At 34.2% G+C, this 26,604-nt stretch overlaps 1 protein-coding gene across 1 annotated transcript in view; it reads right to left on the bottom strand.

The window, feature by feature from the left end:
* Positions 1-26,604, bottom strand: part of piezo2b (piezo-type mechanosensitive ion channel component 2b) — a gene marked incomplete at both ends in the record, with an annotated part of 95,601 nt that overhangs the window by 39,203 nt on the left and 29,794 nt on the right. The window contains 19 exons of the mRNA XM_079379152.1: positions 376-477; positions 1,422-1,626; positions 1,751-1,951; positions 2,444-2,569; positions 2,723-2,899; positions 2,973-3,133; positions 4,180-4,418; positions 5,637-5,669; positions 8,473-8,514; positions 10,592-10,765; positions 10,937-11,085; positions 11,590-11,792; positions 11,902-12,016; positions 15,549-15,779; positions 17,244-17,416; positions 18,129-18,254; positions 18,610-18,658; positions 20,496-20,618; positions 21,968-22,136. Coding sequence (XP_079235278.1) covers positions 376-477; positions 1,422-1,626; positions 1,751-1,951; positions 2,444-2,569; positions 2,723-2,899; positions 2,973-3,133; positions 4,180-4,418; positions 5,637-5,669; positions 8,473-8,514; positions 10,592-10,765; positions 10,937-11,085; positions 11,590-11,792; positions 11,902-12,016; positions 15,549-15,779; positions 17,244-17,416; positions 18,129-18,254; positions 18,610-18,658; positions 20,496-20,618; positions 21,968-22,136 — 2,798 coding nt within the window. The remainder of the gene's footprint in view (positions 1-375; positions 478-1,421; positions 1,627-1,750; positions 1,952-2,443; positions 2,570-2,722; positions 2,900-2,972; positions 3,134-4,179; positions 4,419-5,636; positions 5,670-8,472; positions 8,515-10,591; positions 10,766-10,936; positions 11,086-11,589; positions 11,793-11,901; positions 12,017-15,548; positions 15,780-17,243; positions 17,417-18,128; positions 18,255-18,609; positions 18,659-20,495; positions 20,619-21,967; positions 22,137-26,604) is intronic.

Here is a 26,604-nt window from a genome sequence, read left to right as displayed (position 1 = left end):
TCAGTGTTATCAAATCAAATCTTAAGATAATTTATTGCCAGTGCAAGTAATTGTCAGTAGTATTTTGAAAATAGAATAGAACTAAAATAAAGCAATTTAAAACAAAATAGTGTTAATTTAATAAACTAGCAGAAAAAAACACTTTATTTAATCCTTTTAGAGAGGCATAAACTAAAATATTAAAATAAAATAAACCTCCTAAGATCATGTATCGACTGAGACAGTACAAGTAATTTCATGCATTCATTTCTTTGGTGTTGTCCATCAGTGACAAAACACTGTGATTCATGGTGATCTGTTATCGCGGTGTCATCAATTTCATATTTACCCGCTCCCTAAACGTCACATTGAAAAATAGACATGTGGTCAACTCACAGACGAGGAACATGGAGTTGGGCTGAGTGTGGAAATCAGGAAGGTAAAGCCATTTAATGACGTCAGAATCCATCATGGAGCCAGGAAACCTCCAGGGATAATCTAGAAAGAGAAGTTCAGTACATTCTAGATCACTGAACAAATAACATGACAAAATGACAAAATTCATACAAGCATACAGATGTTATGGTATATCAGAAGTTGACATTGATTGGACAGCCGTAATGGTTTGCTACACTGAATGGACTTTCATTTTCAAGTTCATTTTGATGTTCACTAAGATGATGTTTTATGAAGTGTTACAAACCTCAAAAACAAGCTGCATTTAAATTAAAATTCTGAAAATGTAAACATTTCTAAAAAAAAAAAAAAAATTTTGTAAAGATTTATTGATATTCTTACTAGGGAGAGGCTAAGTGGAATTGTAATTAAAGTAAATAAATATGATATTGAGTAACAATTAGGGCTGTCGATCAATCATTTTTAATCAAATTAAATACATGATATGCTGAACAATTAATCTTATTAAGGATTATGACAAGTGATAAAAAAAATGTAAATTAAAACATAAAATATTGACTTCTAAAGCCACTGTGTGATCTCTATTTACTGCTTCTGTCTGGAGCAATAATGAAACGTCTTTTAATTGTTTACTGGGGCATTTGAGGTTCATCTGCAAATATTGATATGCGATTAAGAGTATTTACACCCCTGAGATTCTGCATCAATATCAAACTGAATGAGAATCTGTGCTTAATCTCAGAATGTAGTAGCTGGAAACAGTCTAAGACAGGGGTGTCAAATTCAATTCCTGGAGGGCCATAGCCCTGCAGAGTTTAGCTCCAACCCTTATGATACACACCTGATCCAACTAATCAAGTCCTTAAGGCTCAGTTGAAAACTACATGGTTTGTGTGTTTGAGCAGGGTTGGAACAAAACACTGCAGGGCTGCGGTCCTCCAGGAATTTAGTTTGACACCCCCGGTCTAAGACTAAAAGAAACCGTTAAATAAGTAAGACATCTGAAAAGGCCCAGAACAACACACCTTTACAAGCAGCCGGTGGGATTCCAATGCAGATGAAGTACTGGAAGGTGATCATGCAGGCCAGGAAGCAGCAGTATTTGGGCCAGATCTCAGCGATGGCTTTCCTCCTGCGTCTGTACATCACCACAGCCAGAGCCAAACCGTGCAGCATGGAGTAGAAATCCATCCGCTGACCCATCACATTGATCGCCAACAGGAAACACACCTGGCACCAAACCGAGAGAGATAGAATAATGTAGCTATAGAACGATAGATGGACAGATGGACGGATGGACAGATAGACAGATAGAAGTAAAGTAAGTAAGAAGTAAGAAGTAAATCAAATGCACCTCTAAACCAAACTTGTAGAAGAAGTAGTTGATGAAGTATTTGACGCAGTTGATGATGCTGTTGTCAAGGTGTTGCCGGGTGATGTCGTGAAAGATGGTCCGAGACGGAGGAGGAGAGAGTTTGTTTTTCAGACGGAAAAACTCCTGGTGTCTGTAAATAGTGACTTCAAACGCCAAGATGGCCAACATCAACAAGTTATTCTGAGAAAGGAAGAGAAGAGCGAGAAGATGAATGTAAACAAGCTCTGTACATCAGAAAGTCAATCAGTTAATTAATGAAATGCTTCATCTTCAGAAATTGAAGCTTCTCCACTTCAGATGGTTACATTAAATAATATATGTGCTTTTGGTGTTGTTTTACATTTACTGTATACAGTACAGTTTTGTATACAGATGTGATGCAGTGACGCAAAGACGAACGACCCAAACCACTCAAAACAGAAAAAATTATTACAAGCTTACCTTTGTATATTAGACTAAGGTAAGGAGATTTGAACAATGATTGGTTATGTACTTGTTCAATAATTGATTTTGGATCATTTTTAACAAAAACTCCTAGACTGTAATAATAATGATAATATTGCATAATAGGTATATAATAATAGGTTGCACATTTAGCACAACACATGAAGTTACACCCTCAGTAGAGGCTAATTTGATGACATATTGAAAACACTGAATGCATCTCCTCACCCTCAGGTTGGGCAGTATATCATTAAACTTCTCCAGGCCGACCCAGTTTGCAGGATCCACTGACTTCTTGTACAGTAGGGAATGTTGCATGTCCATATTTTCCTGTTCTGTTGTATAGTTGTATAGCTACAGAAACCACAATCACACGATTAAACACAAGAACCAGCAAATCGACTCTTCTGCTACAGCCAAACTAGATATGGATGGCCTTGAAATGACAAGCATTTTATTTGAAATGAAAACGAGTGACAAACTCATTTGATGAGTAAGGAAACCCACCATACTACAATTACTTGAGTAGTTATTCGGTTCGATGGTCTCTAGCTGATAAAACAACTTGCAGATGATGATGACACACGTCCAGATAGTGCAAACGCTGGAAGCGAGAACTCGAAACTGCTGATATGGCAGCGCAAATGCCCATGAGATCAAAAACACATAGTTCAGCAGCGAGACCTGCAAGAGACAAGCGTGAGAAACAGAAACACCTTCAGATTACTGTATGATAACCTCACGTTTGAGCTTCTACCTCTTTAACAGACAGCAGGATGATGTAAGAGGACACGATCTTGATGATGTGCATCTCCAGGAGCCACCAGATGAAGAGCTTCAGCTTATGGAAGTACTCCAGAAACTTGAGGAACAGGACTGTGAGCCGATCCACCACCAAGTGCCATTTATTCTTGAGGTCTGAGCGAGAAGAGATCAGCTCAGTATACATGTTATGAACAAAAGAGACAATCTAAGACCAAAATACTAAACAGACTGAATCTAAGACAAAATACGAATAAAACAAGAGTCGTAAGTGCTTTAGAGTTTTATAAATGCCATTATAAAAAAAAATGAAGAAAAATGTGAACTGCAGAAATAGCCAACAATTTCACACTTCTGAGGATTTTAATGCTCTCTTGACTGGTTTGCAAATAAAATAGGGACATAGAAAAAAAGATGCATTGAAATTTGTAGAATACACTAGACTACAGTAGGGGAAAAATCCATAAAAGAACTGTTGCTATAAAATTAGAAGCACACAATTCCCTAGAATATCATTATATGCTTAAACATTAAACATTATACTCAAGGAAATGACTAAAGTAGTCAAACCTGTTCATTAGAAGGGGGTGACCCAATAGTCAAGTCACCTTTATTTATATAGCGCTTTTAACAATACAGATTGTGTCAAAGCACTTAACAGTATCAGATTGGAGAATAGAGTGTCAGTAATGTATAAAAATAAGATTAAACACTAAATTTTCAGTTAAGGCATTTCATTATTGAATTCAGAGATGTCATTGTCTAGTTTAGTTTAAATAGTATCTGCAAAATCGAATTGACGATAATCGCTAGAAATTAAGTGTCCCCAACTATTTTCTTTTCTTTTTAGTTTTATTGTATTGTATTGTAATAATAATTGTAATAAAATACAATACAATTAATACAATACAATACTTTTGGCAATATAGTGTATATGTCAGCATGCTGTCCACAAGGCTATTGGCGCCAATGTGTGTGTGTATTTATATATACATAATAAATATACACAGTACACAGACATACGTATATTATGTCAACAATTTTTTTTATTTTGGATGCGATTAATCACAATTAATCGTGTGACACCTCAAATATAGATAGATAAACTACAGCAGGATAAAATCCATATAGGGCCATGTAAAACCAAACTAGACTACCCGAAAATAGACTGCACTAGACTAGACTGGACTGGACTACAGTACCTGAGCTCTGTTCTGAGGGCAGTTCTGGATCTGTGGCAGCACTGAACTGCTGAATGTCCTCATGACTGGACAGATGAGCTGAATGGATGGACAGAGACTCTTTCTTCCTCTCCTCCTCCACACAGTCCATGACCAGCACCTCGTTCATGGACTCTTTCTCCTTCTCCTCCTTCAGCAGCGGCTCTGGAGACGTGCTTATCATCGTCAGATCGGCCAGACTCCCGTCAGGATGAGCCAGTCTGGAGATCAGGAAGATTGCATTAGGAGAGAAAGACGCATGCTGCCCCACTCATTTACAGTATACATGTGACATATGAGTGATTCTTCAATTAGAGCGATTCTTCATTAAGATCTGATAACAGCCTTCATCAATCTCCTTTAAGTAAGTGGATTTTTATTTTTCACTTTAAGACCAAAACGTTGGATTTGCCCACTAATACAACACAGCTGCTGTACATTTGTTTTGAATTTATACAAATGCATTGTTTCTTAATTAAAAATGCTTAAGTACTAATGATGATAACAAATACATATTAAATGGATTTAAAAATTAAAATACATTTCTGCTCTTCAAAATATCACTCTGCTTTTGATTTCATCATTAAACAAATTTTTTTTTTTTTTTTTATAAAATTGTACTAAAATGCTTGGCATGACAGTAATGACAGCACTACTTACTAGTGATTATTTAAAAACTAATTATTAAAAAAATATATATTTTTATGAAAACACAAACTGTACCAATTTAATTTAATTTAATTTAATTTAATTTAATTTAATTTAATTTAATTTAATTTAATTTAATTTAATTTAATTTAATTTAATTTAATTTAATTTAATTTAATTTAATTTAAAAGTTCTTAAGAAAATATACTAACAATTGTCCTGACATTGCAATGTAAAGAAATAAAGAAAGTCTGGCAAATTCAACATTTTGACACTCACAAAAACAAAAATAAAATAATTAACCACAGTAAAATTATAATTTAAAAAAAAAAAATATTTTTCTTTAAGGCATTTTGACTTTAAAATCCTTTAAAATCAGATAAATGTTCTTGTAATTGATGAATCACCCATACGTTCTCTGAACTTAGATCACATGCTGATCAAGTTAGCTCGGTTTGGATTATAAAACACAGTTATTTGAACGTTAGTGTCTAATAAACGGCATAAACCTTGAATCAGGATTCCACAGGCAGGGTTTGGGTGGAAAACATGGATGCCGTGTGCATTAGATCCATAAGTAACAAGCTGGATTGCATTATTATTTTTATAAAGAAGCAATGCATATGTCTGCCATACATGAATCATGTGACCAAAAAACCAAAACAAATATTTCAGCAGTCAGACTTTAGTGGCAATGGCTTCTTCCAGATGATCTTGCTGCTATGAAGGGTTTAAACGCTTGGATGATGAGGTTTCATGTCAAAGCTTTACCTTGTTTATAGCACACTTACTTGCTCTGAGGAGAAGAGACTTTTTGCTTGATGCTGTTGAAGCAATTTACAGAATGGAGATATACGAAATCAAAGCAATGAAAAGTTTCACACAATTGGACATCACTGTAAGATGAGACAGAGAAAGAGGGACAGAGAGATCCAAGGAGGAGAGGCCGTGCATTTCAGAGACATGCTGAGGAGATTCATTCCCTGTCAGAGTCTGGAGGCAGGATATACCGCTGACGTCAAGCGGCTCATGTAGGACTTTCTGGGATGCATTTGAGCAGGCAGAGGTTTAAAGTCAACATGAAATCAAAACGGACCCTATTTAGTATTTCAATTCACATTTGAAGCCATAAATGTTATTCAAAAACAAACAAAATAAATGTATTAAAAATTATCAAAGTAAATAACCCACCCCACCTCTGAACTTTCGGCCAGTGTTGTTATTGTTAAATAAAACTAAAACCATTAAATAAAATCTTTTTCAGTAATTGAAATGAAATAAAATGCAAATACAAATATTGGATGAAAAACTTAAACTTAACAAAAACAAACTTTGACAAAAACTAAACAACTAATGCAGAAATATAAAATACATTAAAGCTAAATAAAATATCAAAAATGAATAAAAAAAAAAATACTAAAAGTTTTAAAATGACTAAAATTACAAAAATTAAAGTTTATTCTTAACTGTTTTAATACATTTTAAGTAAATATTCAATCATTCATATTTTATTTCTATTTTTATTTCCTGTCTCTGTTGTGATTATTTTCTGATTATTATTGTAAGCATTTTTTTTATGTAAATCACTTTGAATCTCCACGGTGTATGAAATGTGCAATATAAATAAACTTGTCTTACCTTAAAATTAATTAAAACGAAAACCGAAATTAAAAATAAAAGCTAATTCAAAATATTAATTAATGATATAAAACTATTTAAATAATACTACACTAGCTAGGTTTAAGTGCAACTAAATAATCTGTTAGTAATCGGACTGATGGCTCAAACGGAGGGAAAAACCTTCAATGAAATGAAATTTCGACCGGATTGGAAGGGGTGGTGTAGACCTTTTTTAATCCGATCAAGAGGACATGTAAACACTTGATCGGATTGAAAACCAAAACTGGAAAATACTGCGCAGATGCAATGACATAGAAATGGTGTAATGACTCATGACGCATGGAACGAGCGGTTGAATTTGTAGAACAAAGTCATGTTATCTAAAATTCTCCTTCCACTCATTGTCAGTGAAGTGGAGCAGAACAAGGTCCTGTCAGCCCTCACTTTATACTCTCATCCACAGACGGGGCTTGTCTTGACTATGGGAATGGGCAATTTTACTGCTTGATAAATAAAAGCAGCATGGCAAAAAGCTTCACGTGCATCTCATCTCATAGTTAGCACCCGCAATAGATAAATATTAAGTCTGGTCTTCGAAACATAGAAAAGAAGCATAAGGATAACTGTATGTGCAAACAGTGTGCGATTGTATGTATATTTGTGCAGTGTGCTCATGTCAGATTTGATACTGAAGCTTGTAACATATAAACACGCACATCAACCCAATCACTTTTTAGTGATCATGTGAACACTACATTCGGTTACTACATTCACTACAACAGTTAAAGTGGTCATCGGATGCCCATTTTCCACAAGTTGATATGATTCTTTAGGGTCTTAATGAAAAGTCTATAACATACTTTGGTTAAAATTTCTCAGTGGTAGTGTAAAAATCACCTTCTTTACCCTGTCAAAATCAGCTCTGTTTTCATCAATCGTTTTTTTAGTCCATTTTGCTTTAAATGCTAATGAGCTCTGCTCGCTCCGCCCCTCTCTTCCGTGGAGTGACGAGCAGTACTGTTTATTTTAGCCGCGAAACTGGCTAACTAGCATGTTATTAGGAAAGGCGATGTGCAAAGATTCATAAAAAACCCTTATACTCACTTCACGAATGATTTGCGGAACATAGACGCATTTAGGCAGATCAGAGATCGGCGCATTCACTTCAAAGCGAAAGTAACGTTAATCCTCCGTGTCTTCAGCGGCTCAGATGTCGGGGGGAAATGATGACAGCTTTATTCATTATTACATCCAACAACAGAACACATCAATCGCTCAATCGGAGACATCTTGTCCTCCCTGCACCGGAGGCGGACAGCTCTCAGTTCACTCAGGGAGGGTCTAAGGTAATACGGTCTTGTCAATCAACTATCGTGGGAGCGGCCTGCACAGAACTACGTCATTCTGACAGGACTCTCAGAACAGCCTGATTTCAGAAAGGGGATTTTAAAACGGGGATTTAAAAAAAAAAACACTGGGTGGATTTTTATCAATATAGGATGGATGTGTACACACACTTCCAACACACATTTATGTTCAAACAACTTGAAAAGTGAATTTTGCATCCGATGACCCCTTTAACGCAGTCTTTTAGTTCCCCTTAAATGTAATAGAAATACAGCAATAATAGCAAATAATGCTAAATTGTGACGTGCTGGTCATCATCTGACGACCCAATCAGTTAACGACAAACAAAATAAAACGTTAATAAAAGGATTTTTTAATTTTCACTGAATGTTACGTGGAAATAAAATGGTTTTGAGTGCGGTTTCATGTTGACTTTGAGATTACGTAACATTTAAAGCAAACGTCGAAGTTCTAGACAGGAAAAGTCAGTGACAGAGACATCATCATTTTGATCTATCCAGGAATCTAGTGAACCGTTAAAAAAGTGATATCGTTAAGAGAGAAGTAGTGAGAAGAAAGAGGGATTGTGGGAATTCAGGGAAAAGGTGAATATTGGCTGTTATTTCCATGGATGCCAGAGAAAGACAAGCAGTCACCCACCTATCCACGATCAGATAGATACGACCACTGACTTTAGTATAGCTGCGAGGTAAGGGATGGTAGGGAAAGATGGGAGCACATGATTGGTTAAAATAAGAAATGGATTTGCATAAATAAGATTGATGACTGGCAGCATTTAACAGATAAAACACGGATGGCACTGCTGCAGAATCAATAGAGAGAAAATGATCATGAATGAAGAGAAATGAAAAGGGTGACCAGAGACAGTCCCGTATTTCAGCTCTATTTCTAGTGTCTAGTGTTTCTAGTTATTTTGAAAAATAATGTTTTGTCCCGTATTTCACAATTTCTTTACGACTGGGTGAACAGAGCGAGTAGTAGAAGTGTTCTGTCACGCGATAACAGCCTATATTTATAATATACTTTCAAGTCTCAAGACAATCAGTGTGGGGGCTCCACAAGGATGTGTACTGTCACCATTATCGTACTCTGTATATACTAATTATTGTGTTTCACATTGTAAATCAGCGCAAATTTTTAAGTTTGCAGATGATACTACATGGTTTAATAACAAAAAAATAAAGAATCAGACTATAGGAGGGAGGTTTCTACACTGTTTGGATGGAGTTGCACTCATAATTTGAAGTTGAATGCCCTAAAAACAAAGGAAATGGTGTTTGATTTCAGAAGGAGGACAAATGCTGTTTTGCCATTCACTATTAATGGTCAGGACAACCATCTCTGCAACGTTAAAGTGGGACGACAACCTAAGAGGCATTATCAAAAAATCTCAAAGGCTTTTTTTTCTTAAGACAGCTTAAAAAGTTTGACGTATTTAAAGTTGGTATGTTCAATTTTTGTAGAGCTGTCATTGAAAGCATGCTGACTTTCTCACTTATAGTGTGGTTTGGCAGCTCCATAGCTCAGCAGAGAAGTCAGATTAGTAACATAACTCGGGTTGCTTCGAAAATTATTGGGTGTGATCTTCCAACTATTGAATGAGATAGATCTTCCAAGTATCTCATGTTTGCAGAAAAAAGGTTTAACAATCCTGAAAGATCCCTTACATCCAGCCAGACACCTCTTTACGCCTCTTCCTTCAGGCAGACGCCTTAGAGCAATTAAAACTAAGTCTAAACATTTTTGAACCGCACATTGTAGGATTGTTCACGCTCTTAATTCCTCTGGTGTCTATGCATCTGTATTTCATTTCTCATCATTGATCGGACATATATAGCTGTGTATGTATTTATGTTTGTATTTTAATGTTTGTTATTATTGTTGATGAGCTCACCAAAGCAAATTCCAAACAACTAAGGTGTATGGCAATAAATAAATAAATAATTAAATATTATATTCATGCGGTCTTAAAGGGACAGGAGCCTAATTAAACACATGATTAAGGTTAATCACTAATGATAATCAAACAACAAAAGATGTTAAATAAAGTATAGATGTTGAACCTACTGTATTAGAAAAACAAGCTTATTTAATATTTAATTGGTATCTATTGTATTTGTCTTATGGTTTGTAATTTAGATATCATGAAATTGTAATTTATTGACCCACCCCCCCAGTCCCATATTGAACCATGAGAAATCTGGTCACCCTAGAAATGAAGAAATAAGGAAATGAGGCATGAGGATGAAACAACGTCAAGTTAAGTTCAGCAAGACAATGAAACAAACTCCTTCAGTAGCAGTACAGTAGTACTAAACGTAAGATATTGCTAAAATTAATTATTAAAGCAATGTAACATAAGAGTTATTGTTCATCACACAATAATCATAATAATTATAATATTATTTTATATAATAATTATGTTTTAATAATAATTATATGCATGAATAATAATTACAATAATAATAATTGTTAGTATTATTATAATAATATAACGTTTTAATGATAATTCTGAGCTAATTATTGCTTATTATTATTCATTACAACAACAAAAATAATAATAACAATTCTAATCAATCGCAATCACATAATAATCATTATGATGATAATTGTAATTTCACTAACAATATAGATGATTTGACATATGATTGCAGGTATGCATTTGTGTTAAGACATCAAATGTGACTCGTTTATGACACATGACATCTCCACACTTCCTGTTAGCATCAGCTGTGACTGGCGGGGAAGCGTCTCTCACCTGTAAATGGTGCTCTGCTCTTTGCTGATGACGGCTTTGAGATCGGTGAGCTGCAGGAAGCCGTCATGGAAGTAATGCAGGTGCAGGATGCAGACCAGCAGAAAGGAAGTGGGGATGAAGATACGTGTGAACAGATCAGAGAGGACGTACCTCTCCAGACCGATGTCCTTCAGTCTGAGAGACAAACAGAGAATCATTACAGCATTATTCGGACTTAATACTTTGCACCTCAAATTAGTCATATACAAAGTTTAATGGACCACAAGGCAGCTGACTAGGGTCTGCATTGTACAGTTTGTGGTAAGTTCAACTGATCAGACACATCTAAGGATGTTGGAAACTCACACTTTTTCTGACATGCCCGTCATTTTGGTCCAGGTAGCGATGGCGTTCTCAAACTGACAGGTGTAGATTAGGATGAGCACTAGCATGGTGTAAACCACCACAGACATCCAAAAGTACTTCAGGATCCTGCGCCACCACTCATAATGCACCTGAGGAGAACAAAACCGCTCTGTCATAAGCCTTTAAAAAAAAGTTCCTCCAAAAAATTAAGTTCTGTCATAATTTATCATAACCTTTTTGGGTATATATCTCATATATATATTATTTGTCATACATATATATTTATTTATATACATTATATTTAAGCAGATTATGTATAAAATTTACAAACAGGCATCTTTTTATGCAAAAATACAACAATTATGATCAATTATATTGACAAATTCTATTTATAAAATTAGAATTTAAACCAATTAAATATATATATATATTATACAATTATATATAAAATTTAATATAAAATAGGCCTAATTTGACGCCCAAAAATTAAGCATATTTTACTGTACATTTGATAAATACATAGTTTTTTCTTCATCATTTTTTATTTTGTATAAAATATATATTTTATTTTTTGCAGTGTAACCATGTGTAGCCACAAGTCATCAGCCTTACAAGCTTTCTAGGCTTTCTGTGTTTAGACAGCAGTGCAGCACCTGGTAAAGAGCCACGCATGACAGAAACATCATCATGTAGATGATCTTGTACATGACCATCTTTCCTTCGAAGCTGACGAAGAAGAACATTCCTCCACAAACATAGATCCAGTATTTCATCAGCAGAGCCATCACTAGTTTCCCAATAACCTGCATCAGGTCATTCTCGTCCCCCTTCTCCTCCTCTTTGTCTTTTTCGTCCTCTGCAACCCACATGGAAAGTTATATCTTTATGAATATATAACAACTAAGAGAGATTTTCTACAGTGACTATTAACGGGTTTAATCTGTACGTTACATATAGGAAACCACCTTTTTTCTGCTCATCTACTTGGACATCACAAAGAGCTGCTTCCTCTTCCATCTTCTCTTGTCTCTCCATCAAAGTTTGTCTGAGCAGCAGCCAGAAACTCAGCTGACACAGAACCTACAGACACAATGGCAAAACACATTAGTAAAATGCTCTGTAGAAACCCAATTTTGGCGTTTCAACAAAAAACTGATTTAGGGTCTGAATGGACTGAAATGTATAACCCGATCACAGTATACCAACGTTTTACATCATAAGTGTTTTTAGAAATTGATACAAGATTTCTATTTCAAATAAAGCTGTTCATTGAATTTTATATTCATCAAATAATCCTGAAAATGTCAAATGTATCATAGTTTAAAAAAAAATATTAAGCAGCAAAAACTGCTTATCAATTTATAGCATTATTAATAACTGAGCAGCAATCATCATGATTGAGCACCTTTTTTATTAGAATAGGAAAAAATTATTTTAAATGGCACTGAAAATAAAAGTGCATTATTTTTATTTTGTGTTTACGATATAACAAAATATAATAACAGAATTGTACATACATATTAAATACAAATATATATATATATATATATAAAAATGTATATAGATATATAGGATATAAATATACTGTCACGGTGCACACACAAGGAGGATACAGGAACACACAGACGAGGATGTAAACTCAAATAACAGTCTTTAATCAAATCCAAACAAGGCAGGGCAAAGCAAGGCTGACACAGACAGGAACACCGTGGAGTAACGAGTAGACCAGAACGACATGAAACTGAACATAGAGGACTATAAATACACAGGCTAATCATAGATAATGAGACAAACACAGCTGGACAAGAATTAACTAATAATCACGCTAAACAAGGACAGGAAACAAACCAAATATGGAAACAAGAGGCGGGAACACAAGACACACACGACAGAGGTCTGACATATATATATAATATCTATAATAGAAAAAAAAGATATATATCTATTTTTTTTGGGATATATATATATATATATATATATATATATATATATATATATATATATAGGGCTGGGTATCGTTCCAAAATTTTCGATACCGATACCTTGACTTCGATTCCGGTTCCTGAGCGATACTTTCTTCGATGCCAATTTTATTAAATCAGTTTTAACAAGACATTATCATTATCTCAAAAATAAAAAACAGCAGCAGATTGTTTTATTTTTTCAGCTTCTTGACGTTTATACAGACTCAAAGACTCCTGAGCCACTGCACAAAGGAACAAAATATATCCAACACAATAAATCAGTGCAAATAATTTGAATAAAGCTCAAATAGTTTTCAGTTTAGGCTACACATCTGTTAGGCTACGTTTACACTAGTGCATGTTCATTTTAAAACGCATATCTCAGACAGAATCATAATTTCTATTCATTTTCCACTAATTTACTGATAAGCATTAGCAGCTTCCAGCGATGTCTGCCGGTATGTATAACGTTATACACCTTCTCTCTTCCGCAATCGCTGTTTTGAATCAGAGGAAATATCAAATTTCAGCAACATGACATGGCCAAAACACACATTAGACGGCAAACGGAAGTTATTTCAAACACTCGATGGTGGTTTAAAGCAGCGGCGCTTCTAGTTGAACACACCTAGGCTGTGTTCGAAATGTCATACTATCATACTACTCTTACTATTTCTGTAGTATGCAAATTTTATGTATGCATGAAATATCCGGATGACCTACCTACTATATTTGCCAGAATCTGCTAAATATAACTCAAGTACACTGAAATCAGTACAGAAGCTGTGTTCCGAATGGCATACTATCATACAACTCCTACTATACTGCAGTATGCTGTGTGAATACTGTGAATAGTATGTGAATTTACAGTTACATTTTCTTAAATTTGATGTATGCATCTGAAGACGCTGCGTGGGATACTGTTTCCCAGAATGCAACGCGCTCCATGTGACGTTTCATCTTCAAACGCGTGAGTGAACTGGAGGCGGGGAATAGTAGGCCTAATTATAAAATGTAAGACTTGTATATGTACGTATATACATGTAAACTACAAACTATCGCTGTGCATCTAAAACAATATCATTTGTAGGACATAAATTGTACTTTAATCTCTACGGCACTTTTCCGATCAAGTCAAATGACGTCACCTTTATCTCTATAGCACTTTATATGTTGTTTCAAATATATTACATAATAATATTAATATTGCAGTAATATAATATGTGAATAAAATGTATAAATAAACGTAATATTTCAATTAAGCAAATAGAATTAAATTCCGCTGTCAAGCAGCTCTAAAAAGAAACGGAGTGTATTTACAGTTAAGGACAAATAACTCAATTTGTTAGCAGAGGCTATTTACATTAACTCCACCCACCAATGCCTGGCTACGATAAACAGAACTGAAAAAGACACGCGTATTTCTGTAAAATCCATGGCGCAGAGAGTAAAAGACGCGATGTGTGCTTTTGATGCGAGCGATCCGAGTTCGAATCCGGCTTTTGTCAAACTCGTGCAACTCCTTTTCCCATCACATACCAGATCCGAAAGGCATTTATTTTCAATAAAAAATTAAGTAAATATTTGAAAAGTGGAGATTAAACGACTCCGTAATAATAATGTGTGCTTAGCTGTAGGTAGGTTTTTGTCCCAATAAAGTGGCGTTCATCAAATAAAATTTATGATAATTTACACTCAATGTTATTGCATACTGTTTTATTATATACTACAGTATACATATCTGCCACCTAACTACTATTTACACACCTGTTGCCAAAGAAAATGCTGCTATTTTAGTGTAAACAGAATTTCTCATTATTTCCACTCAGTGTAACTAGAATACTTTTTCCAATTAGTGTACTGCCAAAAATAATATTCAGTTAAAGACAGCTCATTCAGCTCAGTCCAATAGCCTCTGTAAAGTTCTTCAATTATGATATTAGTTAAATTGGGCAATATTGTTTACTAGTATGAAGCCGTAATATCAAGCCTTTGTAAAAAGAATAGTTAGCACATTTGTTTGTAAGGTAACAATCTTGACAGCTGTGCTGAATTAATGTTTGTGTTTGTCATGTGACAATTAAGCATACTACTCTGAAACATTTGTTGCTTATTGTATACTCTTTCACACGCTATTATTTAAAAAATAGTAGGCAGTATGCACTGTGTACTGGACAGAAAGCAGTAAGCATATACAGTGGGTACGGAAAGTATTCAGACCCCCTTAAATTTTTCACTCTTTGTTATATTGCAGCCATTTGCTAAAATCATTTAAGTTCATTTTTTTTCCTCATTAATGTACACACAGCACCCCATATTGAGAGAAAATCACAGAATTGTTGACATTTTTGGAGATTTATTAAAAAAGAAAAACTGAAATATCACATGGTCCTAAGTAATCAGTCGTAGTGTCACCTATTCTAAAGTGTGACCAAAATTTATACATATAATTTATATTTATATTAGTATATTTTGTTTTAGCGTAAATAAAAAATAAAAATGCAAAAATAATAAAAAATATATATATTTATTATTAATTTTTTTTTTTAAGATATATACAGCAGAAATTGTATCTACTGTTGAGGCCTGATTAAAGTGAAAATATATAATCTCATGCAAAATCAGGCAGTTCACTGTATAATTGTTACCTTGGTGCTCAGTTCAGTGAAGGGCACCTCCATCTTCAGAAAGAAACCCGGCACTGGATTCAAGCGCTCAAAACACCAGATATACTGAAGGACCAACAGGAGGTTCCCATAGGCCACCATGAACGGAGAGGTCATCATGGCGTATTTCCTCCGGTCTCGTACCATCCACAGAGTACAGGACCACAGCAGAAAGACAAACGTCAGCCAGCTAACATACGTTATACTCCAAGCCTTAGAAATGAAGAGAGATCGATGATGAGATGGCATGATTCATATTTTTATGTTGAATCATTTCCTACTCAAAATCTAATGTAGAACTTCAAAAGAATAGTTAAAAAATTAAAATCTGCTGTTAATTTACCCTCAGGCCATCCAAGATGTAGATGACTTGATGATTTTCAGCTGAAACCGTGGTATTTGGTAGTTCATAAAATGGAATTCAGTGGCTACCATTAAAAAAAAAACATATCAAGGAACACAAAATGAATATCCATGGCACCTGACGATATACTGAGGTCTTATAAAGAGAAACGATCAGTCTGTGCAAGAAACTGAACATTATTTACAACATTACGTATAATTGTTTTCCGCGAACTGGTTCTTTTGGACAGTTTGTTTCTGGTTCAAATAACTAATTCACCAGTTCATTTACGCACCGTATTCACGTAATGATGTGATGTATACGCAATTACACTACTAGTCAAAAGTTTTTGAACATTAAGATTTTTTATGTTTTTTATGTCTCTTCTGCTCACCAAGCTTGCATTTATTTGATCCAAAGTACAGAAAAAAACGGTAAAATTTAGAAATATTTTTACTATTTCAAATAACTGTTTTCTATTTGAATATATTTTAAAATGTAATTTATATCGCATGATCCTTCAGAAATCTTTCTGATTTGCTGCTCAAAAACCATTTATTATCATCATTATGCTGAACACAGCTGAGTAGAATTTTTCAAGGTTACTTCGATAAATAGGAAGTTCAGAAAAACAGCATTTATTTCAAATAGAAATCTTTTGTAACTTTATAATGTCTATATCATTACTTTTGATCATTTCAAAGCATGCTTGCTAAATAAAAGTATTAATTTCCAAAGTTTCTCAACTTTTACATCAGTCATAATTTCAAACTTTTTCCTCAGTTCAGTGACTGCTGGAGGAACTGAAGCGCTGAATGACTTTATGATAGGATCAGATACTGCATGCTGACATACTGGCTCATTTCCAGTCCGAGTGACTGTCAGGCATCTGAAAGTGAGTTTTGATTTGATCAACTTGTAGATCTGTGCTGCTCGAGCCGTTTCAGACGTTCAGTTCAATTTGGTGAACTGGTTCAACTACTTCACTAAAAAGAACCGGTTCAAAAGAAGAAGATTCATTTACAAACCAGACACCACTCCGGACCGTCTGCCTGAGGCTCTGGATTACAGGTAATAATGCTGTAAATAATATTCAGTTTCATGCACAGACTGATCGTTTCACTTTATAAGACCTTAATGTATTTGTTTTTCTCAAAAACCGGTAGCTGCTGACTTACATTTCATGAATCACCAAGGACCACGGTTTCTGCTAAAAATCATCTTTTACTCCTCTACTGAAGAAAAAAACCATCACCTTCATCTTGGATGAAGTCAATAAGTCAATTAAAAGCAAATGTTTATTTTTGGGCGAACTATCCCTTTAACCTTCTCACCATCATAGCAATAAGAGCACAGATGTAGCTCTGCTTCATAATGAACTTGAACACTTTAACGAGAGTGCCTGGCGGCCCGTCCTGCTCTTCCTCTTCTTCTTCCGCATCTGTCTTCTCCTCTTCCTCCTCCAGCTGTGAGTCCAAGATCTCATTTGTGTTTTCATCCGTCTTCTCTGTGTGGAGCATTAAAATAATACTCAGTTCCAGTTGTTCACTTAATAAAATGTTAGTGGAATGATCAGATATTAGTTAACTATAGGAACTTGTCTCAGCCACAGACAGCGGTGAGATTTTAATCAGTTATTCGTGTTTAGAAAGTACCAGGTTATAGTGCAATGAGCCCTTTTGAAAAAGAACTTGAGTCACTGGATTTGCCCCAGTTTTTGACATTTTTTTTGTATCAAATAAACTAGACACTGAAAAACAGAACAGTTTACTGCACTTTGTTTTTAAACTGGCTTTTATCATCTACTTCTCAACTAAATGTTGTTAAACATATTAGATTGAAGCACCAATAGAACCTCTTATTTTACTATTATTGAGATACTATTATAGTTTTTATTAACAGTTTGAATTAGTTTTTATTTTTCTACTTATTTTCCATCTTCATTTACGTTTTTGTTAGTAATAGTAATTTTGTTGTGCATTTATGCCATTTATGTTAGTTTTATTTTTTAAGTATGTCTGTACATTTTTTAAAATTAATTTATACTTCTGTTTTAATATTTTTAATATTTTAATTTAGTTAATGTTTATGTGAAGTAACAAAATTTTTTTATGGTTTTATTTTTATGATAACCCTGGGTGGAATATACAGTTAGAAGTTTGTTTTATTAGGTCTTTCAGTTCAAAGATATCTATGGATGTGTATTTAGGGTATATCACCTTCAAATTCGACAGGCTGATCTACTTTGTACTGAGGAGTTGAGTAAATGTCCAGACTGACCGGTCCGTTCTCAATGGGCACAGCGGAGACATAATCAAACGACGTCCCGTTTGAGTTAACCACCACTACCTTTATAGCAACACACACAAAATGACACAAGTGACAGGTCATATAATGTGCACAGAAAATAACTAATATCTGTCTAAAAGCAATTAATATACAGCATGCAATATTTAAAAATATTTATATTAAAAATATAAATGTTTTTGCAGCCAGTTTTAGAAAGATGAAATAGTCACACAGGACATCTAGTTTTATCACACACATGTAGTGTCACAGTTGAAGTGTGTAAATATCTTTGCTTGTCAAAATGGGCAAATCTTACAAAACCAGCAAGAAAATTAAAAACAAAAAACAAATAGGCAATTATATTTAACAAAATTTGCAGACACAGAGTTACATAAGACTTGGCAAAACCACAGTGATAGCAAACCTCCGAGGTGCTGTACCCGTCCTGAGTGGAAATGAGCTAAAGAGAGAGAGAAAGAAAGACAGACAGCAGATGGGGGCAAGGTGAATGTATTGATGAGCACAGGAGGGTCAATAACATTATGCTGTTCTCTAACATCAGAGCTGAGCAGAGCAATGTACAGCGGCACTATTCACAGATAGAGACCAGCACTCAGACCGATGCGATCTAAAAAACCTTTAATGCTGACGGGAGAGGATGACGCTAAAGTTTAAGATAACATGGACACTCTTGATGCTGCAGCCAAAAAATCTAAATTATGCACTATTCAATTTTGTGATATTTGGCTTTTCATACCGTCTTGTTTCAGACTAGTGGAACAAAAACTTCCAAAATAGACTTTTAAGTGTTTATATTATTGCACTTTATTTATTTGCTTTTGTAGATTTTAATTGCAATACATATCTTTACAGGCCATGTTTTCTCAGAATGTGCTTTTTTATCTCAACTTCAGCAGCACTTACATGAACTAAACTTAAATTTACAGTTTTATTTTATTATGAAGGTTTTTAGTGAGGGGTTTATTCATAAATCATTTGCACTGATTTATATAAAATTTTATTCCTATCTTTCATATAATTTATTTATTCCTATCATTCATAACTTTAAGCAGCACTTGCATACACCAAATTTAACAGTCAAATTTAATATATATATATATATATATATATATATTCTGAAGGGTTTTATTGATGGGTTTGTTCATATATAATTCATACTGATTTGTATAACATTTTATTCCTATAAAAACATGGTGAAAATGTATATCTTTAAAGGCTGTTTTTTCTCCACTTCAACAGCACTTGCAAACTCCAAACTAAACAGTTTTATTTCACATGGTTGATCCTTTTTTTATTTATGTAGTGTTAAAAAAAACAAAAATTATCCAAAATCCAATCCCTTCTATAAAAACATTTAACTCTACCATGTCAACAAAATGGAACAACAATTTTGAACCTGGCTTTAGATATATATTGTAGAAATATATCTATATAAGTGCTTTTTTAATGAGTTAATGCCTCATTTGAGTATTTAAACATTTAAATTTCAGGAATGATTGTGATTCTTAATGTATTACTTAAACTATTTATTAATTTTTGCCCAATTACCTGGGCTGCCTTGACTTAAAGGGATAGGGAAACTACTTTCTTCCACTGAAAACAAGATATTTTGAAGAATGTGAGTACTACACCCATTCTTTGGCTACACACATTCTTCAAAATATTTTCTTTCATATGTTCAAGAGAAGAGTGATACTCATACATGTTTGGAACAACTTGAGGATGAGTAAAATTACCGAATTTTCATTTTTGTACATACATTTCTAGAAAATAAATCTGAACATTGGACAAAGCCAGGTTCAAAATTCGTATTTAATTTTGTCGACATATTAGAGTTAAATGTTTTTATAGAAGGGATTTTGGATATCTCTTTTTATCACTCAAAAAATCAGAAAATACTGTCAACAACCAGAAAAAAACAACATTTTCACCATGTTTTAGGAATAAAATGTTATATAAATCAGTGCAAATGATATATAAACAAACCCCTCAGTAAAAACCTTCAGAATATAGATAGGAATATAACTGTAAATTTTAGTGCATGTAAGTGCTGCTGAAGTGGAGATAAAAACTTAACTTTAAAGATATGTATTGTAATTCAAATAGATAAAGTGCAATTTAAAGTGTATTTTGAATGTTTTTTGTTCCACTAGTCTATGACCTTATTACATGCATGTTAAATTCATACTTGTGGCCTTTAAAATTGAATTGAGATAAAGTTTAGCCTTGTGAGACATCATCTTAATTTAAGCTTTAAAAATGCTCTGTTTCCTCACATTTCTTTCCTCAGTTTTCTGATGCGCTTTCCACCAGAGCAGCCGCTTCCCAATCCACGTGCGAACGAAGCTATTTCCCGCGGTCTCATCTCCCTCGTTTATCTCCTCTTCCTCACTCCCCTGCTGGAGAAAGATCAATAAACACATAAACATATTCAGTGAGTAGCGTGAATGAAATGAAAACATGCATCATGGAGCAGCTTACGAATGAAAACACCGAAGATGATAAACACGCTTAGAGTCATGAGATGAAAAACAACAACACTGAACTAATCATTTCATCAGATGAGGGGGGAACAGCATTTACGATTCATCATCGATCTCTCTGTGAAGTCACGCAACCGGTTATTCTCATCACTCGCGACAAGAAAATCATGAAATCATGCTGTGATCAAACCTAGAGGCATGTGAATCAATAAGTTCATGCATGTGAGGTTTTGAAGGACCGAGTGTATTGACTGCTCTATAAACCAATGAACCGCAACGTGTCACGACAGCATGTGGACAGAGATCAAACCAACATTGTGCATTGTTATGTACCTATCATATATGTCTTCATATCAGCGTTATTTTAGTATAATTGAAATACTATTATATATCGAAGATTTTTTAATTAAATTTAGATTTTTCGTTTTCACTTTAATTTAGTATAAGTTTCTGAAATTTTCTTGTGTGTTATTGTCATTTTTATTAGTTTTAAAAGTCAACATAGTTTATTCATTTTTATTTTATAAACTGTTTTTAAAGTTTTTTCTTCATTTTTTATTTTATTTGCATTTTATATAAAGGTAACATTTATTTAAATTAACAAAAAATTAAGTTTTAGTTTAATAATAATAACCCTTCTTCATATAAGCAAAGCATAATATTCACACAGTTGACTGATATTTATTAAGGAATATTCACATTTATGTATTTAAGCAATTTAGCATATTTCTTTATTTTAACCAAAATTAACTAAAAATGTTTTCTTGAAACTAATTCTTAATTGATCAATAAATCATATGTTTGTCGCTCTGTCCTCAATATTTTGTTTGCCTTTTGTAAAATCTCTAAATATATACAAATCAATTTCTTTGTATGAAAAAAGTGCATGAAAAATGCATTAAATGGAGACAAGCTTGACAAAGATAAAAAAACTTGTGTAAAACACAATAAACTACTTTATTTATTTTCAAAATAAATTTATGTTTAAACCGTTTTTTATAGGAAAGTTTTAAATAGGAAAATTATCGAAACTCTTTAGTCATTTTTGAGCGAGATGCTAATGGTCTAATCCGATTCAATGATCTATGCTAAGCTAAGCTAAAAGTGCTACCGCCAGACCCGGAGATCGGCTGAATGGATTCAGAAACAGTAAAAATCTCTATGGAGTTGTAAAATGAGCCTATTTCCAAAAAAAGTGGAGTGTTCCTTTAAAATACACTATAAAATATTAGTACTTTCTTCACTTCGAGTGGTATTAGGCTCACCATGATCATGGGATCTTGCAGCCACAGACGGATCAAGGTGGCCAGTGTGTAGTACAGCACCAAGAGCACGATGGGATTGACAAAATGTTGCCAGTTCAGACTACTGTTGACAGCAAGCTTCCAGGTAGAGGAACAGTCGGTTCGAACGATGGAGGAGATGCCAAACACACTGTGGAGAAAAAAGTAAATCGGGTCATTTTGCTTTAATGATATCATTTTTATTCTGCTTCTTACTCTAGCAATGACTGGGACAGAAATGATCACATGACCACAGCCCATGTTAAGGAAAAAACAGGAAGTGATGCGGAAAGCACTGGCTGTCAACACTGCTACTCAACAGTCATACAGATCAAGGCGACGAGTCTTTCATCAACTACAATTAGCCCACAGTCTTTTCCAACCACGATCACCACTAACTACACAACAACGGCTGTTTCTACTGTTCACGCCAAAACTGCTTTCACAAAGAAAAACTGATAAAGACCAGCACAAAAGAGTGACTTTACAGTATATTTCTATTTATGAATTCAAGGGAAGGACGTAAACAAGTTGATACACTGTATAAAAATAGTTTTTTATCAGTATTTTTGTCTGGTTTTCCGGTACAAATATTTAAATATTTTTATATCAGGATAAGTCACATTAAATCAAGAACGTATGTATGAATGAATGATAGATACATATATTTGGGAAAGAAAAAGACGTTCTGAAAAAAATCCAAATTAAGTGAGTTTTAGCTTAAAAAAATAAAAATTATCTGCCAGTGGGGTCATAAAAATCAACTTAATTTAAAGGGAAAACAATATTATTTTTCTTATTCCATTGTCAGATATTTTTTCTTATTTTAGACACTTAAAATAAGTCACTTAATTTTGATGAACCTTTAAAAAGCCTCAATATCTTGTCATTTTGCTTCTCAAATAAATGTATCTTGATTTAAGAATGCAGATAATTGTACTGGAAAACAAGACAAACATACTGAGGAAGAGCAGCACTTTTTGCAGTGTAAGTAAGTGTTAACAGGGTGTTTGCGTTTAATGAGTTTATCTGACCACAATGCACTTCTAACAATGAAGTGCAAACCTTAAAAGCGGCTTTAAACATTGAATTGATTTGAAATCACCCAGAGAAATACATCAGACCCTCTTTCTGCTGTACAAAGTCAGTAAATAATGACTAATAATGATTTTTGGGCAAATTATTCGACTCATTATCCGAAAATTATTTCACTCAGAAATTGCAAGTACATTACACAAAGAATTTACAAAAATTATCACAACATAACTATACGTAATATGGAAGTAGAAAGACTAAAATTGTGTTTTCTTCTAAAACAAGCTCCAATAATCTCCAATGACTTTTCAAAGGACCTGAAGAAAATAAAACAGCATCACGAAGCACATTTACAGACAAAAGAACGGGCCGCTATGAAGTTCAAACAAGGCTGCTCTACTAAACATAGCCCTAATGGCCTCTCACAGCCCAAGCAAACGCAGTCGGTGGAATTGATGCCCATGAAGAGCATCAAGGACATGAGAGACGGAGCAGGAACGGGTGCAGAATCAGTCCATCAGCACAGCCTAAGCCTGAGCAGATCTGAGAATACAGCAGGAAATATGAGGTGAAGGACAACTAGTGCTGAAATACACAGCACCGGTCTGTTTGCTGCAGCCATTTGAGGCATCACAGACATGAGCCCAACGTGAAAAACTGCTCTAACAAGCAGCATAATTATAAAGCATGGCCAAATTAGCCAGGATAGCATCTAATGCATTGTGACGGGTTTAGCGAGAAATTATATACATTTTAGGTTTTCTCCATTGTTAATTTAAATTTAAATCTTAAACTATTTAGAATTTTTACAATTTACATTATTTTCATAACACATCATTCAAATGATAAAGTACATTTGGGATTACTTTTATTACATTACATACAAATTTTTGTGAGTGTTTTATTAATTTATTTTATATTATTTTTGTGTCACGGCACATCTCTTCAGCCTCACAAGTAAAAGCTGAAGACAGTCGAGCACTTCAAGTACCTCAGGAGCATCATCCCTTCTGATTACTGGCTAGACAAGGAAATTTCAGCATGCATCAGCAAAGCCAGCCAAGCGCACAAGAGTCCCAAACAAACAGGAACACAGCAACCAGGATCGAGGTGTGCAGGGCACCAGTCGTTCTCACCGGTGTTCTCTATGGCCGTCACACTGGAACACTGTACAGAAAGCACTGAAACAACTTGAGCAATTCCAACAGAGGCCTCTACAATCAACCACGGCATCAAATGGCAGAACAGAGCGTCCCGTTCATCATCGAGGCCATGATCAAGAAGGACAGACCAGTTTATACGCATTGACAACATCATATTCTCTACAGAGCGCTGTCTCAAAGCCACAGGAGTTGTGTTCACTCAAAGTAACGTTACAAGAAAAAAAAAAAAAAAAGTGATGAAAAAAGTCAATTAGTGTGCCATAACTTTTAAGCCAAGAAAAAACTACTCAAAGCGAGACTGCAAGCAAAGACCATGAGCTTCACAGAGTCACAGAGCTACCAAATAGATGATACAGGTAACAAAAATAGTTTATTTCAGTTATGTTCACGTAATGATAAATAATATTAAACTATATAAATGTCCGCTGTTGCTTATATTGGATGTCATTTTCCAATTGTGATTTTAAAACTACATATGAAGCAAACTTTGGAAAGCGTCAGCAGCTACCAGAGAACAGATGTAAAATGTTAAAGATAATATTCAACTTATATAGTCCAATTTTGCCTACATTAACTGACTGCCTTTAGTAGTGATATGAGGAAAACACTATACTGTGCAAAGACAAAATCTTCTTTTTACTGTGCAAAGACAAAATTAATTAGCGTATAAAGGATTTGTCAATCAATCGATGAATGAATGTTAAAAGTCCAGAATTTAGAACCTGGCCAAGAATGAAAATTCACTGGTTATTTTTTCCATCTTTTGGTTGTTCTGACCCCTTGACGTCAGAAGTGTTGCTGGTTTCTTTCCATGCACCTTGTGGATCGTGTGAATTTGCACCAAAATAATTACACAACGGTTTCGGTCTTTTGTGGTCCGTCATGTTTAAAAGGAGGACACAATATCATAAAATCACATTAAAAGTAATCAATATGTTGCCCCCTTTTGAGCCTAACTGTTTTATTCAGCAAGGATGCATTGAACCGATTAAAATGGCAGTAAAGACAAGATTCCTACCAGTTCAATGGAAAAAAACATCCTAAATGACAACAAAGCAAGAGATTTTCATTTTTAATTCAACTTTTAACATACTTAAACATCTACATTTTAATAAAAAGTCCAAATATTTGACCAAATACTTGCTATGCTTATTAGACAATGGCATGGTATGTTTAGTAATATCTGAGCTCCAATTATTAACAAAATAACATGGCATTTCTTTAATGCTAGAGTTGTTACGGTATACGCATGTTATGATCTCAGAACCATCACAGAAAATATCAAAATTTCATATACTATCACACAACATGATTTGAAATGAATTAGTTTGTAAATATTTCAGGTACATGTACATTTTTCTCAAGGCAAAACCATCTCAGTGGAAATAAATGGCGGGGAAAATTGACTAATACTTTAAGGGAACCACCTCATTAGGTACATAAATTTAGTTTTACAGTTACAACTATGAATATAATGACTACTTATTAATTTGATACTTATGTTTAACTACTATTTATTATATATAATAATCACACTGAATAAAAAGGCTGTTGCACAAGGTATTTTTCCTAAAAAATATAAAATAAGCTCCTCACTAGTTTTTTTTTTCTAGCTCTCTAACAAAATATGAACAATGGACAACTTTCTTGAGGTAAAAGTAACATTGAGTATTTTATTAATGCTTTATTTACTGAAACATTTAATAATACATTCGAGTAAAATGCACTGTATCTTTCAACATGCCTACTGATGTTCATTCATGTTTATTTGTGCTATAACTAGTAGTAAAGAGGAAGAGATAACCAGTTCACGTGTTGCTTGAAGATACTACACAGAAAAATAGTGATCTCTCACAACATTAAAGAGCGCCATTTATTGTTTGGATTTCGTGATAAAGTTCACAAAACTCAAAAGCTGAGAATTTGTTTATTAGAGGTAACAAAGCACAAAGCTTATTGTGATTAGTGGATGGGAGATGCACTTCAAAAATGTTTAGAGAAGCTTTATTTACCCATCAACTGAACACAGCAGACTAAAAGATTGAGGATTTAAGAATTGAGATGCTTAAAATTAAAAAGGAACACCTGAATGATTTTGGTTACTTTGCAGTAGTCTCACTTTTGTCATTTTCTCTGATGTATGTACAATGTTTATGTTACTTAAATGATTATAAAACAAGGAATGAGTCATTCCTTTGACATATACATGCATACATGACTGAAATGCATTAATGATGCTATATTCCTTTGATCTGCGTGTGACTCTGTGGTTCGTCTGCAGCTCTTTTGTGGACCGGCCTTTGTCAGAAAACACCTAACAGATGGGACACGGGACCTTTTATCTGTACACCGCCTGAACCCTTTGTCTATCAGCGTCAAGACACAGGAAATAAGGCTGTGTTTCGCTGCAGGGCATGATGG

The sequence above is a fragment of the Barbus barbus genome, assembly GCF_936440315.1.
Source record: "Barbus barbus genome assembly, chromosome: 26".
In the NCBI taxonomy this organism is placed as follows: Eukaryota; Metazoa; Chordata; class Actinopteri; order Cypriniformes; family Cyprinidae; genus Barbus; species Barbus barbus.
Note: the sequence above shows the minus strand (reverse complement) of the source record. Positions and strands in the feature narration are given on the sequence as shown.